General features: G+C 46.1%; 1 protein-coding gene across 2 annotated transcripts in view; it reads left to right on the top strand.

Moving 5' to 3' along the window:
- Nucleotides 1–17,114, top strand: part of LOC144752052 (phosphatidylinositol 3,4,5-trisphosphate 5-phosphatase 2-like) — a 598,959-nt gene extending 581,845 nt beyond the window's left edge. For both annotated transcript variants that reach the window (XM_078640002.1, XM_078640003.1), the window contains exons 28-29: nucleotides 13,958–14,365; nucleotides 17,013–17,114. In XM_078640002.1, coding sequence (XP_078496128.1) covers nucleotides 13,958–14,051 — 94 coding nt within the window. In that variant the 3' untranslated portion in view covers nucleotides 14,052–14,365; nucleotides 17,013–17,114. The remainder of the gene's footprint in view (nucleotides 1–13,957; nucleotides 14,366–17,012) is intronic.
- Nucleotides 17,115–19,758: the final 2,644 nt, after the last annotated feature.

Here is a 19,758-nt window from a genome sequence, read left to right as displayed (position 1 = left end):
CTAGTTTAGAAAATGTTTCCTTTGGGTAGCAGAATGTAATTTGAAACTTATAGTAAGAAGCAGTGCTTTAAGTTGGATGAAAAAACTGGGGGGGGGGTCTCTCAAAGGGGCGTGGCCAATGTAATTAAGAGCGTGGCTTAAAACACGTTAGCTAAAAGTTTGTGCTTAGCATACCTGACTGGTATTTTGTTGTTTCTGTCATTGCATCCAGATATATGACCACCAAGTAACATCATACCTACAAGAAGTCAGGACTATTGGCTTTGTCAACAGTTGTTAGTTGCATAAGATAAATAAGAAGCAAATGTGGCGTGTATATATTATTGAAAAAGCTTCCAAATAAAGCCTTTTGAAACCATGACAATGTTGCTGCTCCTTAGTTCCGAAAAGAGAAGAGAAATCCAGAGAGAAAATGACTCTCTTTAACCCTTTAACCATGGCGAAAAATCTGCCGCGGTGCTGGCGAAATAAAAGGTGGGCGTGGTTCGGACGGCCCCCGGCCGTCCTCCGCACACGCCCACCATAACATCCAAGGGGTTAAAGGATTTCCCTTCTCCTATAATGCTCGAAATAAATGGACCGCTTGTGCCAGGGCACAAAACAGAGCCCGATAGAGACCCGTTTCGCGGTCTCTTTAAAAAAACTGCCGTTGCTCAGACCCGGAGAGACCCGGCCCACTTAAAGCCCTGGTAAGAAGGGAATGAGTGCATGGCAGCTGCCAGATTCCACTAGCGCATCAAGAATAGATGCAAAGGGTGAAAACACCCAGGAGCAGGTGTCAAAGCGGTCGCCCTTCAGCGTCCCCATAGATAACCTTTTTTGTTTTTGCAGTTTTATAGTGCAAACATGATAGTGCTTTGCACCAGTTACATCACACAAGGACACATTTCAGGCACTGGGAGATTAAGTAATTTGCCTGTTATGACAGGATGTTGCGCCCTCATCGCAAGGACATCTTAAGGATGTTGGGGGCCCTGTGCAAACATATTTTGGGGGCCCCTGTTCGAACCAGCTTTGAATGTATGATTCAGTTTCAGCTCTTTCGTGCCCTCTTGCCCACTGCACGGACACACTGGTCCAAAATATAACCTACTGTTCAGGGATAGTGATGTGTTTTTTCGGAATTATAATGCAGCAGCAGCCCCCTGATATTATTGCAAATAATCTTTGTGACTTTCCTCCATTTCTCAAATGTGAGGTGATGTTTTGATCTAAAACAAGCTTTTTTTTTATAGATGTTGCATGGTTTTGAAAAACAAACTTTTCTCTGCAAAATGTCAGTGATAGACTCACATACATCACTCACACTAAAAATAAATTGAAGAAAAATGGTATTTAAAACAATCTGTTTAAGAATGATTCAATGCCATCAGGACAAGACTCTCTGCAGAACAGAGCAGCCTTTATCAGGGCCCCCACTAAAAGGGTGGAGCCTTTTGCCCATGCCTTAAAACATCTCTGCCTCATCGAGCCTCGAACCTGGTACCCCAGTTTCGAAGTCGGCAGCTCTGGCCATTACACCACATTCTCACCACCAGAGATATAGGCAATGTGGCCCAGTTTGTAGCGTGGGGGTGGAATTTGAGGCTATCAGTTATTTAAAAATAGAGCTCCTGGGCCTTTTTGCCCCTGCAAGGTCACGCGAGAGGAGAAGATATACTGAACAGCGTCTGCAACTTCTTTGAAGAGCATCACATGGCGATAAACAATGCGAGAGGCGTTGCATCTCATTAAAAAGTAGCTCACTGGACATACCAGCATATATTACCACCACATCATCCATCCTGAATTTCTGTGTGCAAAATGAAAGCAAGGAAAACTGGAGAATGCCCTAAATCTTGTCGTGAAAATTGTCAATTTTATTCCGGGGAAAGCCCTTAACCAGAGAAGTTTTAAAGCTCTGCTGAGGGATTCTGAAACTAAATGTACAGACCTCTTGAGCACATTGAAGTACAAAGGATAAGCAAAGGGAAAGTTCTGGAGTGGTTCCTAGCTTTGTTTCCTGAAATTGAACACTTTGTAAACAACCTACCTTAATTCTTCCCAGAAACGAAGGATGTGAAAGGGCTCGCTGGGGATCCATTTTCTTTTGGGTATATTCGGCCATCTCAGTGCTCTCGATTTGGCACTGGAAGGCAGACACCAGCGTGTGTTCTCTCTGATGAATGCTGTTCATTCATTTGTAAGTAAGCTCGTCCTATTCAAAGAACACCTGAAAGATGCCGATTTCACGCACTTTCCAAAATTGTTGGCTGTAACTCAAAGGTCTGCAAATGCTAAAGAAATGCTGTCAATACTAAAGATTGCTGCAAGTCATGAGGGCATTTTTGGGGAGAATTTCTCAATAGACTGAAAACCCATGTGAGTGCATGAAATCTTGAAGGTGTTGAACTTATTGGCTATAAAATGGAGCAAGCAATAACAGAGTTGGTTGACGTGCAGTACAGTTCAGCTCTCAAAGCATATTTTTTGGGGCGGCACCAGAACAATTCTGGAAAATGTACACTCTGATAAATTTCCTCTCCATTTTACATTGGCACAGAAAGTAATTTGCATGTTTGGGTCAACATATCAATGTGAAAGTTAATTTTACACAATGGGTTTGCGGAAGAATATAATTCGGAAATAAACTTACTGACTTACATCTGGATCAGCTATTGAAGCTTGACGTCTCCAACACAGTTCTGAATTACTGGGCATTACTAGGAGACATTAAATGTTAAATAAATTACAATTATAAGCATAGCAGTGAACCAACTAGTTGCACTTCTTCAAAAGTTGGGCACTAATTTGTTCAAAAGCAAAGCATGAATGTCCAAGATGCAAATTTGGTATCAAAGGATGATCTGTGGTGCTCTGACATCCCAAAGAAACATCCTGCTACCCAAGGTCTTACACGCGGGACCCAAAAAGAAGGAACCCACAATAAGTTGTAAGTATGCAAGTAGTTGGAGCACACTTCAAACTGTAAGCAAGTAATGACACAAGTAATATCAACAGTCGGTCTTCAAATTGTGTTCTCTGTTGTGCAACAGCTTTTGTTCTTCCACAACAGATCCAAAAAGTGGTGCATGAGATACAGTATTATAGTATTATACATGTGAAGAAATGGAGTTTATCAAGACTGACAGAATAGATCTATTCTTGTAAATATAAGGTTGTTTTATGCCAAAGGTACCCATTATAATGATTCTAGCTAATCATTGGTGTCCAAGTCATGCGTCTAGTAAGGTAAATACAGTATGAATGAGCAGGTAATCTGACCCAACACAGTAAAGTCAACGAGGTAGACGCTAGCTTGCTAGATCTCCTCAGAGTTGAATGGTCCCCCTAAAAAAGAGTGGGCTGTATAATTGAGGAAAAAATCCCATACGTAGATTGTTGGGGTAGTGTTCGAATCAGTAGACAGTAGAGCATGTGACCAGGATAAGTCAATAGAAATGTGTGCAGAGCCAATCTGGGTTAAGAGTGCGCCATTTTGTGTGAAGAAAGTCAGGAATAAACGTACTGACTTACATCTGAATCAGCTCTTAAGGCTTACAGTCTCCGACATAGTTTCGGATTACAGGACATTAATAGGAGACATTAAATGTAAAATAGGTTCATACTATCTCTAACTTATCTGACTAACATAAGAACCTGTTAAACCTCTGCTACAGTCGACCCATGTTGAATATCAGGTTAATGGGCATCCCCGTGCAATACCTCTCGAGATTGTTATTGTGTCTGACAATAAGCATGTATTATGAAAATGTCAATATAATCTGCTTATTAAAGTCAACCTAGTCTGTTGAATAACTTCCCTTGTAGTTGGGTTTCCAAATAAATCTGCTTTTGAACAGCATTCTCTACTAATGTTTTTGAAGAGGTATGGATTGTTTTGTCTCTAACCGCTCCCCATCCCCTCCCGCTCCTCGGCATCAATGCAGCGCTCAATCAGTAACTAGACCAGTCCATACTTTTCGCCCCAGGACGATGTGCCCAATTCACAAAGGTAAACCTAGACTTAAATCCAAGTTTACTGCTTTTAGGTATTCACAAAGGTAAGTTACTAAATGTAACTTTAGTACTAGTAAACTCACAAGTAGTAAAGTTACTAGTAGTACAGTTACTTCTAGTAAAATTACTGGTAGTAAAGTTACTAGCAGTAACTTGCCTTCGTGAATGCCAAAAAGTATTAAACTTAGACTTAAGTAGTAATCTTAGACTTAAGTCAAAGTTAACTACTTTTTGGTATTAAAAAAAGGTAACTACTAGTAAAGCTACTGCTTATAACCTTACTACTACTAAAGTTACCAGAAGTAAAGTTACTACTAGTAAAATTACTACATGGGTAAAGTTACTAGTAGTAACTTACCTTTCTAAATAGTTTAATACTTTTTTGCCTTCACAAAGGTAAGTTACTACTAGTAACTTTATTACTAGTAAAGTAAACTTACTACTATGCATGTATTACTAATGTTTAGTATATTCATAAGAATTCACGGGTGACTAAATCGTACGCGTATGGCATTCATGTGCTGACAAGTAATGGCTTACCGTTCTATATTGTTTCTGTTAAACATTGCATTGCAGAGCCTGAGGTTTACAGAGCGTGTGGGTCTTGGCAATTCCTGAAATTCAGAAACTTTCGAGCAATGCATTTCACTGCAAATCCCTGTGGTAGAGTTTGTAAATTCTTGTCCAGACTCCAAAGAAGGTCGACACCCCTTTTAACCAGTGGCAGCCCCTCTATTAGAGCAGAGGAGCGTCACCCCCAGGCTCCAGCGCTGCACAGGGAAAACTAAAATGCTAATAAAATGCATGCATTACCATTTTATTTTTCCCTTTCTCCAGCCGAGCTGTGTTTGGGGGCAGGGCCACTGCTGCTGACTGGCAACTCACGTCACCAGTTACCACTGCGCATGTCACTTTGGCCTGCTGTCTTGCGACGGCCAGTCTGGCATGTGCAGTGCAGACCTCTCCAAGCAGGCACAGGCTCCCAATGCCTGTGTGAGCATCGACACAGCCGTCTCCAGCCGATCCTGGCGCTGCTGTCATGCCCAGGTCAGCTCACATACACACATGTTCAATGTCTGCCTGAGAGCACAGCTCACATGTATACGTGTTCACTGTGAGCTCGAGTCACATACCCACATGTTCAATATTTGTATGTTTCCCCTGCTCATGTTCAATGTCTGTCCAAAGTTAAAGCGCACATGCTCTTTGTCTGTTTGCAAACACCACGTACATACCTAATATCTGTCTATCTGCACATACCACACAGATGTTCAGTGTCTGCCTGAGAGCCCAGCTCATGTGTTCAATCGCTGTCTGAAAGTACAGATCAAATCTCAATGTCTATCTGAAAACACTACACACAGATATTTAGTCTGTCTGAAAACCTCACACACATGTTAAATGTCTGTCTGCAAACCTTGCACACATGCTCAATTCCTGTCTGCAAACACAGTACTATTAAAGCAAACATTCCCCTTTCCTCTCCCAATGTTTGTTGTCCTGTTCCTCAGCCCAACACCCAATCTTTGGATCAGTTTCCTCTTATTTCCAGGGGGAAATCTTCTATTCTGCTTTCCAAAGTCAAATCGGGCTCCCCTACTGATAGTTGTCCAGCTTATTTACTGAAGGAGGCCTTCTCTGTCTGCCCTGACCCTCCCCTTTCTTTGTTTAATAACTCTCTCACATTGGGGGTGGTCCCTGACCTTTTCAAATCTGCAAACGTTATACCTATATTGAAGAAGACAGGGGCCGATCCCTCCCTTCCTACTAGTTTTCGTCCTATTTCTCTACTCCCCTTTTTGGGGAAGCTTTTAGAGAGCCATGTCACCTCCTGTCTAAGCCAGTTCGTTGAGGCCTCTCATTTTTTGGATCCCCATCAAGCGGGCTTTCTCCCTGCGCACTCGACAAAGTCCGTAATTCTTACGGTTCTTAATGAACTTAGACGTGGCTCCGACATGAATTCTTTCCAGGCCTTGGTCCTCCTGGATCTCTCGGCCGCATTTGACACGGTCGACCATACTATCTTGGTCGACCGTGTCAAGTGCGCTGGCCTACGGGGACCCGCCTTGGCTTGGATTTCCTCTTTTCCGGAGAACCGTTATGAGGCGGTTCAGCTAGCTGGCTTTTCAGCCATAGCCTGCCCCGTCACTTCTGGTGTTCCCCAGGGCTCTTCTCTTTCTCCTCTTCTTTTTAATCTCTATATTCTTCCCCTTATCTTGGCTCTTCACAAACTGGACGTCACCGTTTTCAACTACGCTGACGATCTCCAGCTTATTTTTAATCATCTTCTTCTTCCTCTATTCTTAACTTTCAATCTGTTATGACCTTTATCAGCGACTGGATGAGCATGAACCATCTCAAGCTCAATCCAGATAAGACCGAGCTGGTCCTTACTGGTGGTGCCCCTAGTCCCTGGTCTTCTATTTTCTGGCCCCCTTCCCTTGGCTCTCCCCCCTCCCCTTCTCACACTGTTAAAAGTCTAGGCATCAACGTCAGCAGTGATCTTTCTATGCATCACCAAGTCAGCGCGGTGGTGTCCTCATGTTTTTTTAATTTGCGTATTATACGCAAGATATCTTGTTTTTTTTCTATTGAGGCGCTTATCTCGCGTCTTGATTATGCGAATGCTCTGTATGTCGGTGTTCCCGCCTACGAGCTTCGCCGTCTTCAACTCACTCAAAATCAAGCCGCACGGCTAATCTTTAAGCTTCCTAAATCCCACCACACTACTCCCCTTCTTAAATCCCTTCACTGGTTACCCCTCACTGAACGCTCTTTGTTTAAGCTTGGCTGTCTGACCTTTAAGGCATTAGCTGGATCCGCCCCATCATTTGTGTCCACCAAACTTAAGCCTTACATTCCCATCCATGATCTTCGCTCCTCCACTAAAAACCTACTACATGTCCTCCGCTTTAAAAGGAAGAAACATGGTGGTCGGTGCTTTTCCTATCTGGCCCCTGCGTTTTGGAAAGCACAGCTCCTGAATGCACAGCTCACATGCTCCATATATACCTGAAAGCGCAGCTCACATGCTCAATGTATACCTGAAAGCACAGCTCACATGCTCAATGTATACCTGAAAGCGCAGCTCACCTGCTCAATGTATACCTGAAAGCACAGCTCACATGCTCAATGTATACCTGAAAGCGCAGCTCACATGCTCAATGTATACCTGAAAGCACAGCTCACATGCTCAATGTATACCTGAAAGCACAGCTCACATGCTCAATGTATACCTGAAAGCACAGCTCACATGCTCAATGTGTACCTGAAAGCACAGCTCACATGCTCAATGTATACCTGAAAGCACAGCTCACATGCTCAATGTATACCTGAAAGCGCAGCTCACATGCTCAATATATACCTGAAATCACAGCTCATGTGTCCAATGTATACCTAAAAGCCCAGCTCACATGTTCAATGTATACCTGACTGCACAGCTCACGTGTTCAATGTATACCTGAAAGCACATCCCACATGTTCAATGTATACCTGAAAGCACAGCTCACATGTTCAATGTATACCTGAAAGCGCAGCTCCCATGCTCAATGTATACCAGAAAGCACAGCTCACATGCTCCATTTATACCTGAAAGGGCACCTCAGATGCTCAGTGTATGCCTGTGAGCAGAGCTCAGATGCTCCGGGGCAGATTTACAATAAGTGGCGCATCCCTGCATATCAGCAGGGATGCGCCACTTATTGTGCGCCATGCCTCCGCCACCATGAATGCGCCGCATTTACAATGCGGTGCACCATGGGGCAAAAACGACACAGATGCGTCACGGATCTGTGCCGTAAAGGCGGCGCATTGCATCGCAAGCGCAACGCATCTCCAGCAAGGCTTGGTGGTGCCCTATCTTGTTAATGCTGCGTCAATCCTTATGCCTGCATCAAGCAGGCGCTAACTTTTGACGCAGCTCGGGCCCCAAAGTGGCTGAGTGAAATCTTGTATATTTCACTCAGCCAATTTTAGGAGGCGTTCCTGTGCCGGAACGCCCCACACTGCGCAGGAACGCCTCCTTCTGGTGCAGGGCTTTACAACGTGACACATCTCCCAGATGCGTCACGTTGTAAATACCCCGCACCATGGCGCATCTGTTGCACCGCCCCTGCATCACAAAAGTGACGCAACGGCGGCGTAAAAGAGGCACAAGGGGCTTGTAAATCTGCCCCTCAGTGTATACCTGAAAAGGGCACCTGAGATGCTCAGTGTATTTCTGTGAGCAGAGCTCAGTGTATGCCTGAAAGTACACCTCAGACGCTCAGTGTGTACCTGAAAGGGCACCTCAGATACTCAGTGTAGGTCTGTGAGCAGAGCTCAGCGTATGTCTGTGAGCAGAGCTCAGCGTATGTCTGTGAGCAGAGCTCAGTGTATACCTGAAAGGGCACTGTAGATGCTCAGTGTATGTCTGTGAGCAGACCTCAGTGTATACCTGAAAGTACACCTCAGATGCTCAGCGTATGTCTGTGAGCAGACCTCAGATGCTCAGTGTATGTCTGTGAGCAGAGCTCAGCGTATGTCTGTGAGCAGACCTCAGATGCTCAGTGTATGTCTGTGAGCAGAGCTCAGTGTATACCTGAAAGGCCACCGCAGATGCTCAGTGTATGTCTGTGAGCAGAGCTCAGATGCTCAGTGTATGTCTGTGAGCAGAGCTCAGCGTATGTCTGTGAGCAGAGCTCAGATGCTCAGTGTATGTCTGTGAGCAGAGCTCAGCGTATGTCTGTGAGCAGAGCTCAGATGCTCAGTGTATGTCTGTGAGCAGAGCTCAGTGTATACCTGAAAGGCCACCGCAGATGCTCAGTGTATGTCTGTGAGCAGAGCTCAGATGCTCAGTGTATGTCTGTGAGCAGAGCTCAGTGTATACCTGAAAGGCCACCGCAGATGCTCAGTGTATGTCTGTGAGCAGAGCTCAGATGCTCAGTGTATGTCTGTGAGCAGAGCTCAGTGTATACGTGAAAGGGCACCGCAGATGCTCAGTGTATGTCTGTGAGCAGAGCTCAGATGCTCAGTGTATGTCTGTGAGCAGAGCTCAGCGTATGTCTGTGAGCAGAGCTCAGATGCTCAGTGTATGTCTGTGAGCAGAGCTCAGTGTATACCTGAAAGGGCACCGTAGTTGCTCAGTGTATGTCTGTGAGCAGAGCTCAGATGCTCAGTGTATGTCTGTGAGCAGAGCTCAGTGTATACCTGAAAGGGCACCGTAGTTGCTCAGTGTATGTCTGTGAGCAGAGCTCAGATGCTCAGTGTATGTCTGTGAGCAGAGCTCAGATGCTCAGTGTATGTCTGTGAGCAGAGCTCAGATGCTCAGTGTATGTCTGTGAGCAGAGCTCAGTGTATACCTGAAAGGGCACCGTAGTTGCTCAGTGTATGTCTGTGAGCAGAGCTCAGATGCTCAGTGTATGTCTGTGAGCAGAGCTCAGATGCTCAGTGTATGTCTGTGAGCAGAGCTCAGATGCTCAGTGTATGTCTGTGAGCAGAGCTCAGTGTATACCTGAAAGGGCACCGCAGAGATTAATTCAGGCGTTCCATCCATCCCCTTGTTGCTTTTGCATTGCTATAGAACATGCCCTGGCTATGATGCATCCCTGACCAGGCTCTCCCTCTGGGTGCTCTCTGGTCATGGCCGGGTGAGAGGTCTGATGCCATGAAGCGTGTGATGTTCAATGATAGGGTGAGAGGTCTGATGCCACGAAGCGTGCGATGCTCAATGATAGGGTGAGAGGTCTGATGTCATGAAGCGTGCAATGCTCAGTGATAGGGCGAGACATCTGATGCCATGAAGCGTGCGATGCTCAATGATAGGGTGAGAGGTCTGATGTCATGAAGCGTGCAATGCTCAGTGATAGGGCGAGACATCTGATGCCATGAAGCGTGCGATGCTCAATGATAGGGTGAGAGGTCTGATGCCATGAAGCGTGCAATGCTCAATGATAGGGTGAGACGTCTGATGCCATGAAGCGTGCGATGCTCAATGATAGGGCGAGACGTCTGATGCCATGAAGCGTGCGATGCTCAATGATAGGGTGAGAGGTCTGATGCCATGAAGCATGCGATGCTCAATGATAGGGCGAGAGGTCTGATGTCATGAAGCATGTGACGCTCAATGATAGGGTGAGAGGTCTGATGCCATGAAGCATGCGATGCTCAATGATAGGGCGAGAGGTCTGATGTCATGAAGCATGTGACGCTCAATGATAGGGCGAGACGTCTGATGCCATCAAGCGTGCAATGCTCAGTGATAGGGCGAGACGTCTGATGCCATGAAGCGTGCGATGCTCAATAAGAGGGTGAGACGTCTGATTTCATGAAGCGTGCGATGCTCAATGATAGGGTGAGACGTCTGATGCCATGAAGCGTGCAATGCTCAATGATAGGGTGAGAGGTCTGATGCCATGAAGGGTGCGATGCTCAGTGATAGGGTGAGAGGTCTGATGCCATGAAGCGTGCGATGCTCAATGATAGGGTGAGAGGTCTGATGTCATGAAGGGTGCGATGCTCAGTGATAGGGCGAGACGTCTGATGCCATGAAGCGTGCGATGCTCAATGATAGGGCGAGACGTCTGATGTAATGAAGCGTGCGATGCTCAATGATAGGGCGAGACGTCTGATGTAATGAAGCGTGCAATGCTCAATGATAGTGTGAGAGGTCTGATGCCATGAAGCGTACAATGCTCAATGATAGGGTGAGACCCATGAGACGTGTGATGCTCAATGATAGGGTGATACATCTGATGCCATGAAGCGTGTGATGCTCAATGATAGGGTGAGACGTCTGATGCCATGAAACGTGCGATGCTCAATGAAAGCGGGAGACGTCTGATGCCATGAAGCGTACGATGCTCAATGATAGGGCGAGACCCATGAAGCGTGTGATGCTCAATGATAGGGTGAGAGGTCTGATGCCATGAAGCGTGCGATGCTCAATGATAGGGTGAGACGTCTGATGCCATGAAGTGTGCGATGCTCAATGATAGGGCGAGACATCTGATGCCATGAAGCGTGTGACGCTCAATGATAGGGCGAGACGTCTGATGCCATGAAGTGTGCGATGCTCAATGATAGGGCGAGACGTCTGATGCCATGAAGCGTGCAATGCTCAATAAGAGGGTGAGACATCTGATGCCATGAAGCGTGCGATGCTCAATGATAGGGTGAGAGGTCTGATGCCATGAAGCGTGCAATGCTCAGTGATAGGGCGAGACGTCTGATGCCATGAAGCGTGCGATGCTCAATGATAGGGCGAGACGTCTGATGCCATGAAGCGTGCGATGCTCAATGATAGGGCGAGACGTCTGATGTAATGAAGCGTGCAATGCTCAATGATAGTGTGAGAGGTCTGATGCCATTAAGCGTGCGATGCTCAATGATAGGGTGAGAGGTCTGATGCCATGAAGTGTGCGATGCTCAATGATAGGGCGAGACATCTGATGCCATGAAGCGTACAATGCTCAATGATAGGGTGAGAGGTCTGATGCCATGAAGTGTGCGATGCTCAATGATAGGGCGAGACGTCTGATGCCATGAAGCGTGCAATGCTCAATAAGAGGGTGAGACATCTGATGCCATGAAGCGTGCGATGCTCAATGATAGGGTGAGAGGTCTGATGCCATGAAGCGTGCAATGCTCAGTGATAGGGCGAGACGTCTGATGCCATGAAGCGTGCGATGCTCAATGATAGGGCGAGACGTCTGATGCCATGAAGCGTGCGATGCTCAATGATAGGGCGAGACGTCTGATGTAATGAAGCGTGCAATGCTCAATGATAGTGTGAGAGGTCTGATGCCATGAAGCGTACAATGCTCAATGATAGGGTGAGACCCATGAGACGTGTGATGCTCAATGATAGGGTGATACATCTGATGCCATGAAGCGTGTGATGCTCAATGATAGGGTGAGACGTCTGATGCCATGAAACGTGCGATGCTCAATGAAAGCGGGAGACGTCTGATGCCATGAAGCGTACGATGCTCAATGATAGGGCGAGACCCATGAAGCGTGTGATGCTCAATGATAGGGTGAGAGGTCTGATGCCATGAAGCGTGCGATGCTCAATGATAGGGTGAGAGGTCTGATGCCATGAAGTGTGATGCTCAATGATAGGGTGAGACATCTGATGCCATGAAGCGTGCAATGCTCAATGATAGGGTGAGACGTCTGAATTCATGAAGCATGCGATGCTCAATGATAGGGTGAGACGTCAGATGACATGAAGGGTCCGATGCTCAATGATAGGGTGAGACGTCTGATGCCATGAAGCGTGCAATGCTCAATGATAGGGTGAGACCCATGAAGCATGTGATGCTCAATGATAGGGTGAGACGACTGATGCCATGAAGCATGTGATGCTCAATGATAGGGTGAGACGTCTGAGTCCATGAAGTGTGTGATGCTCAATGATAGGTTAAGACGTCTGATGCCATGAAGCGTGTGATGCTCAATGATAGGGTGAGACGTCTGATGCCATTAAGCGTGCGATGCTCAATGATAGGGTGAGACGTCTGATGCCATGAGGCGTGCGATGCTCAATGATAGGGTGAGACGTCTGATGCCATGAAGCGTGCAATGCTCAATGATAGGGTGAGACGTCTGAATTCATGAAGCATGCGATGCTCAATGATAGGGTGAGACGTTAGATGACATGAAGGGTCCGATGCTCAATGATAGGGTGAGACGTCTGATGCCATGAAGCGTGCAATGCTCAATGATAGGGTGAGACCCATGAAGCATGTGATGCTCAATGATAGGGTGAGACGACTGATGCCATGAAGCATGTGATGCTCAATGATAGGGTGAGACGTCTGAGTCCATGAAGTGTGTGATGCTCAATGATAGGTTAAGACGTCTGATGCCATGAAGCGTGCGATGCTCAATGATAGGGTGAGACGTCTGACGCCATGAAGCGTGTGATGCTCAATGATAGGGTTAGACGTCTGATGCCTTGAAGCGTGCGATGCTCAATGATAGGGTGAGACGTCTGATGCCATGAACCGTGCAATGCTCAATGATAGGGTGAGACGTCTGATGCCATGAAGTGTGCGATGCTCAATGATAGGGTGAGACGTCTGATGCCATGAAGCGTGCGATGCTCAATGATAGGGTGAGACGTCTGATGCCATGAAGCGTGCGATGCTCAATGATAGGGTGAGACGTCTGATGCCATGAAGCGTACGATGCTCAATGATAGGGTGAGACCCATGAAGAGTGTGATGCTCAATGATAGGGTGAGAGGTCTAATGCAGTGAAGCGCGCGATGCTCAATAAGAGGGTGAGACGTCTGATGTCATGAAGCGTGTGATGCTCAATGATAGGGTGAGACGTCTGATGCCATGACGCGTGCGATGCTCAATGATAGGGTGAGACGTCTGATGCCATGAAGCATGCAATGCTCAATGATAGGGTGAGACCCATGAAGCGTGTGATGCTCAATGATAGTCCGAGACGTCTGATGCCATGAAGCGTGTGATGCTCAATGATAGGGTGAGACGTCTGATGCCATGAAGCGCGCAATGCTCAATAAGAGGGTGAGACGTCTGATGCCATGAAGCGTGCGATTCTCAATGATAGGGTGAGAGGTCTGATGCCATGAAGCGTGTGATGCTCAATGATAGGTTGAGACATCTGATGCCATGAAGCGTGCGATGCTCAATGATAGGGTGAGACGTCTGATGCCATGAAGCGTGCGATGCTCAATAAGAGGGTGAGACGTCTGATGCCATGAAGCGTGCGATGCTCAATGATAGGGTGAGAGGTCTGATGCCATGAAGCGTGCGATGCTCAATGATAGGGTGAGACGTCTGATGCCATGAAGCGTGTGATGCTCAATGATAGGGTGAGACGTCTGATGCCATGACGCGTTCGATGCTCAATGATAGGGTGAGATGTCTGATGCCATGAAGTGTGTGATGAACACTCTTCTTAGTCTGCTGACACATGTCCTTGTTTCCTTCCTCCCATTTAGGGACATCAGAGACCAGGACTTGGTGGGGGCCGGTGTCTTGAACCCCATCCACCGGAAGTTGATCCTGGTGAACCTCAAAGACACCCGGCAATGAGGGAGCCTCGCCTGGACCATCCATGAAGCCTCTGTTCTTGATATGTGCAGCAAAATATATTTTACGAACATTTGGAATTATGTACAGCAAGGGGTAGTTAAATATACGGGAACAAGTATAGACAAAGCCAATAGGTGCTGCTTTTGTCTGGGGGAAATATTTCCTAATAGTTGGGCAACCTTGCCCCAGCTGAGCTACGCACAAAATCCTTCAATGAAGCAGCACCTTAGGCTACTACAATAAAGATACAGCAAATAAGGCGCTTTTACCAAACAGACTGCATTAGCCGAGCTGAGCAGCACCCTCATAAACAAGCATTGGCATAGCCAATAGGAATTTGTGTGTTTAGCCAGAACTTTTGGCTATGTTGTAGAGCATTGTGGCTGCTGTGCATCATGTTGAAAAGTTATAATGAATAGTACTAAGCATTTTTGTTACTTTTGTACAAACCAAGACAACATTATATACAACTGAACAACCTGATTAAAAAATGATTTTAACATAAAAAATGTCTTCTAGTTTCTTTGTACTTGCACTGCCGGCAACTTCTTCCTGCCTGTTCTCATGCTTGTTTGTTATAATTTTTTTTGTTATGGGGGAACGGGACATAAATAACAGAGGAGTGGCGGTTGGAGAACAGTAATTTAATTAGAACACAAGCAGTGGACGGACACTAGGGGAGAATCAACAGATGCCAGATTCCGAGGGCAGACTGACGTGACGCTTAGGTGATGTTTAGGGGATGCTTAGGTGTGTGTAATTATGTGGTACTAAGTGGTAATATGTGGAGTGTATTTATATTGCATTGAGTAAAGTGTAAGTGTGTGGCGTGTTATTATGTGGCACTGAGTGGTATTATGTGGAGTGTATTTATGTTGCATGGAGTAGAGTGTGATTATGTGGCGTGTAATTATTTGGCACAGAGTGGTATTATGTGGAGTTTATGTTGCATTCAGTAGAGTATAATTATGAGACGTGTAATTATGTGGCACTGAGTGGTATTATGTGGAGTGTATTTATGTTACATATAGTAGAGTGTAATTATGTGGTGTGAAATTACGTGGTATTGAGTGGTATGTGGAGTGTATTCATGTTGCATTGAGTAGAGTGTAATTATGTGGTGTGTAACTATGTCACACTGAGTGGTATTTTTTGGAGTGCATTTATGTTGCATTGAGTAGAGTGTAATTATGTGGCGTGTAATTATGTGGCACTAAGTGGTATTATGTGGAGTGTATTTATGGTGCATTGAATAGAGTGTAATTATGTTGCTTGTAATTGTTACTTAGTGGTATGTGGGGTGTATTTATGTTGCATTGAGTAGATAGTAATTATGTGGCGCGTAACTATGTCACACTGAGTGGTATTACGTGGAGTGTATTTATGTTTCATTGAGTAGAGTGTAATTATGTGGCGTGTAATTATGTGGCTCAGTGTTATTATGTGGAGTGAATTTATGTTGCATTGAATAGAGTATAATTATGTGACGTGTAATTATGTGGTACTGCTGGTATTATGTTGAGTGTATCTATGTTGCATTGAGTAGAGTGTAATTATGTCGTGTGTAATTATGTGGCACTGAGATGCAGTGGTCATGATGAGTGATGCTGTGGTGCGCTGAGTGATGCAGTGGTGCGCCGAGTGATGCGGTGGTGTCGCTGAGTGATGCTGTGACGGCGCTGAGTGATGCTGTGGTGGCGCTGGGTGATGCTGTGGTGGCGCAGAGTGATACTGTGGTAGCGCCAAGTGATGCTGTGCTGGCGCCGAGTGATGCTGTGGTGGCGCCGAGTGATGCTGTGGTGGCGCTGAGTGATGCTGTGGTAGCGCTGAGTGATGCTGTGGTGGTGCCGAGTGATGCTGTGGTAGCGCTGAGTGATGTTGTTGTGGCGCTGAGTGATGCTGTGGTGGCACCGAGTGATGCTGTGGTGGCACTGAGTAATGCTGTGGTTGTGCTGAGTGATGCTGTGGTGATGCTGAGTGATGCTGAGTGATGCTGTTGTGGCAATGAGTGATGCTGTGGTAACGCTGAGTGATGCTGTGGTAGCACTGAGTGATGCTGTGGTGGCACTGAGTGATGCTGTGGTTTTGCTGAATGATGCTGTGGTTACGCTGAGTGTTGCTGTGGTTACGCTGAGTGATGCTGTCGTTGCGATCAGCGATGCTTTGGTTACGCTTGTTGCTTCACGATGACACACCAGCAGCAACCCAGACATTTCAACATATAAAAATACACGCTAATGTCTTGTTCATGTAGTGCTCGCCGCCCGTCTTTGTACAATGGTGCTGCGGGAATCCATCACTGAAACTGTAGTGAATGTCAGTCAGTGCATGCTGTTCTGGCTGTGACAGGCGGGTTCTCCCGCCCTAACCCTTCTCCGTGTGCTCTGCTTTTTCTTAATTGCAGATATTAGTGACCATCGGAGGCAACTTCGACTCTAAGCAAAACACTTTTATATCACCCAGGAAGGGGATTTACAGCTTTAATTTCCACGTTGTGAAAGGGTACAACAGGCAGACAATTACACGGAAAGAATGCGTGCTATTTAACAGGCCTAACATCACAACCTATGCTGCACACACCAGTATTTAATGAGGTGCGATTTAAAAATGTTATGTAATCCGAATTTGTAAAATGTACATACCCATAGGGTTTTCGGGTGCTATTGAGGCGACTGAAAGTGACAGCAGTAACAGGGAAAACAAGCACAGAGTTTAACAAGAAAAAAAGCGAGCACCATCTGTTTGCAATTACTGGCAACGCGATAATTGGAAACAGATGGGGTTAAAGCTCGCTCCCACGGACCCTAGGCCATCGACCTAACAAGGTGGGACAAACACCCGCCTTGCACCAATTGCGTGCTGTGTTTTTAAAAAAGACACATGCACAGGCCAATTGCGGGCTAAGAAAAAAAAGCACACGCACAAGCTTATGTTCAGAGCTCAAAAGCGAGACCTAAAAAGTATTGGTTTTGTATTATAAATGACGATGTTATGCATAAGCATCAAAATATTCCATATTAAATAGTTTTGACAAAGGGCAGGTATTTTCGCTGTGTCGTTAAGTAGGCCCAAACCAGACAGACATAACACTATAGTTTTGCATGTTTCAAGCTTACCACCAGATTCAACAACCTCAAACTGCCCACGACTGCCCCTTGCCAAACAAAAGGAGCATGCGCTACATTCTGCTTGCAAGAAAAGTGGAATGGGAAGTTGTGGTTTGAAGTGGCATATCCTATTTCACCCACACATACTTCAGAAGTTGGTGACTTCTCTTTGGAGCTGGAAGCACACTGGAGCTGCTCTTTTCAACTGTGGTGATTTATAACCCTCTTGCAAAACACTAGTCCTTATGCAAAGTGAGGAACATCTGTGAGGCTGCTAGAAGCACTGACCCACCTGGTTTGGATATTTAAGGGACTCCCAGATGTGTTTTTGCGCTCTCTCTCCCCGTCGCCAAGTTGCTGACATAGTCCTACACCCCTTTGTATTCTGCTCATAAAATATGTCTACTGTTGCCTATTCTCTTAGTAATTGACCCTTATTGAAACAATAAAATACCCCCCAATGGTGGCTTTTCATCAAGGGGTGTCTATTTATGTTTGCTGCTGTTGGAAACATGGGATGGTGCATCTAATAACAAGAAGGGCACCAAGTCAAGGGCCCTTTCCTCTAGTTTAGAGTGAGCTAAGCCTGGCTATACATAGAGAAAGCAGAACAATAATATAAAAATACACTAGGCTGAAGAAAAAGTAGGAATAGAGAAGTAAAAGAAGATCAGCAGAAAATAGAGTGGGTGGGAGATTAGGTAAGACTAGAGAAGGGAGGTATTGAAGCTATCTGGCAACTCACTAAAGAGACTATGTAGATGGGCATAGATAGAAGCCAGAGAAGACATCTAGGACCATTGAAGGAAGGAGGATTATAGAGATCGAGTGCATGGAGCTAGTGGGTATCGATTAATGCAAATAGAGCCAGAGTGCGGAGAGGAATCAGAGAAACGTCGAATGATGTTGCCTGCTGAATGATCTAAGCTCATCTGGTGCCGGGCTTAGAGCAGAGACAGACACATATAATCCATTAACTTCTCTTTTTACACATTGAGTGTCATACCCCACGGGTAAAGAATTAAAGAAATGTGGCCTCATCAGTTGATCATCTCTCTAGAGGTTACAATAATCAAGTGTATAAGCTGATCTTTAACCAAGCATGTCTGGTGCCATCATGCCTAGAGTAGGAAAAGCCCTCTTGCCGATGCCTTCTCAGCAGGTTTGGTGTCATTGTGGCTAGAGCTAGAGAAGCTCACCTGCTGAGGCCTTCTAAGCAGGTTTGGTCCCATCATGCCTACAGTTAGAGAAGCTCACCTGCTGAGGCCTTCTAAGCAGGTCTGGTGCCATTGCGCCTCGATTGAGAGATGTCCGCATGCAAATCTCTAACCGAGCAAGTCTGGTGCCATCATGCCTAGAGTATTAGGGCTGTCACGACGGTTCGCATGGTAGAAAATAACAGCAGGGTACCGAGCTTTCGGAGTTGCTGCAGCAGACTTTTGCAGCTCTCCACTACCGCTGACACCTGATTGTTTAGGGTACGTTTGGTGTCTAATTTGATGCCAAGGCCCTTTACAACTGGTACTGGTGTTGGGGTGGTACTGAGCTCTTGGGGCCAGAAAAGATTTGGCCAGGGTGAGGCCTCTGTAGTTAAAGCCAACACCTCTGTCTTATCAGGATTCACCTTCAGTGAGTCAGAGGTCATCCAATTCATGGTGAACCGTAGGATGTTCTGGACATTGAGCTGTGCTTAGGGACAGTTATTGACTCGAGCTATTAGCTGGGTGTCGTCAGCATAGTTGAACACCTGGCAGTCTAGTTTTGCCAGTGATTCGACCAGCGGCTGAAGATAAATATTAAATAGCAGGGGGGATAGCGCTGAGCCTTGTGGGACCCCCCAGCATAGGACACCCTGCCTAGACCTGCAATCCCCTAGTTGGAATCTTTGAGACCAGTTTTCCAGGAAGGAAGTAATCCACTGAAGCACCGTCCCACCGATTCCCAGCCGCCGGACACGGGCCAGCAGCTGCGCATGGTCCACCTTGTCGAACGTGGCTGAAAGGTATAGTAAGATCAGTGCCGAGGGAATCTTCTTGTCAGCTGCTAGCCTCAATTCATCCAGCACTGAGAGCATCACCAACTAAGTCTGCTTGTGGTGTATGAAGCAGCTGATGTTCTTCCAGGAAGGTCGAGAGAGTTTTAAGTACATGTTGCTCAAGGACTTCCGTCAGGAAAGGTAGCTGGGCGATAGGTCGGACGTTTTTCAGATTGCTCAGGTCTGCCCTGGCTTTTTTTGGCAATGGGATCATCGTAGTTTCTTTGAATTTTTGAGGTACTTTCCCTGTAGTTAGAGAGAAATTTAGTAGGGTTAGTACCTCCGACCCTACTGCCGAGACAACCTTTTTAAACAGCAAATGAGGGCAAGGATCTTTGGGGGACCCAGACGTTACTTTGTCCACAATGTGGGCTAGGCCCTTAGGATCCAGTATCAGGAAGGTAGAGAGCAAGGTATCCAGGGGCTCTGGTGGGTCCACCACTAATAGAGGGTAGGGAGTAATGCCGGTATTGCTTATTTCAATGATAATGTTTTTACCTTGGTCAGGAAGAAATCCTGTACCCTTTCACATTTTGCTTGGTTTACAACAGTCCTTTGTTCTTTT

Source organism: Lissotriton helveticus, chromosome 4_2 (genome assembly GCF_964261635.1).
Source record: "Lissotriton helveticus chromosome 4_2, aLisHel1.1, whole genome shotgun sequence".
Lineage (NCBI taxonomy): Eukaryota > Metazoa > Chordata > Amphibia > Caudata > Salamandridae > Lissotriton > Lissotriton helveticus.
Note: the sequence above shows the minus strand (reverse complement) of the source record. Positions and strands in the feature narration are given on the sequence as shown.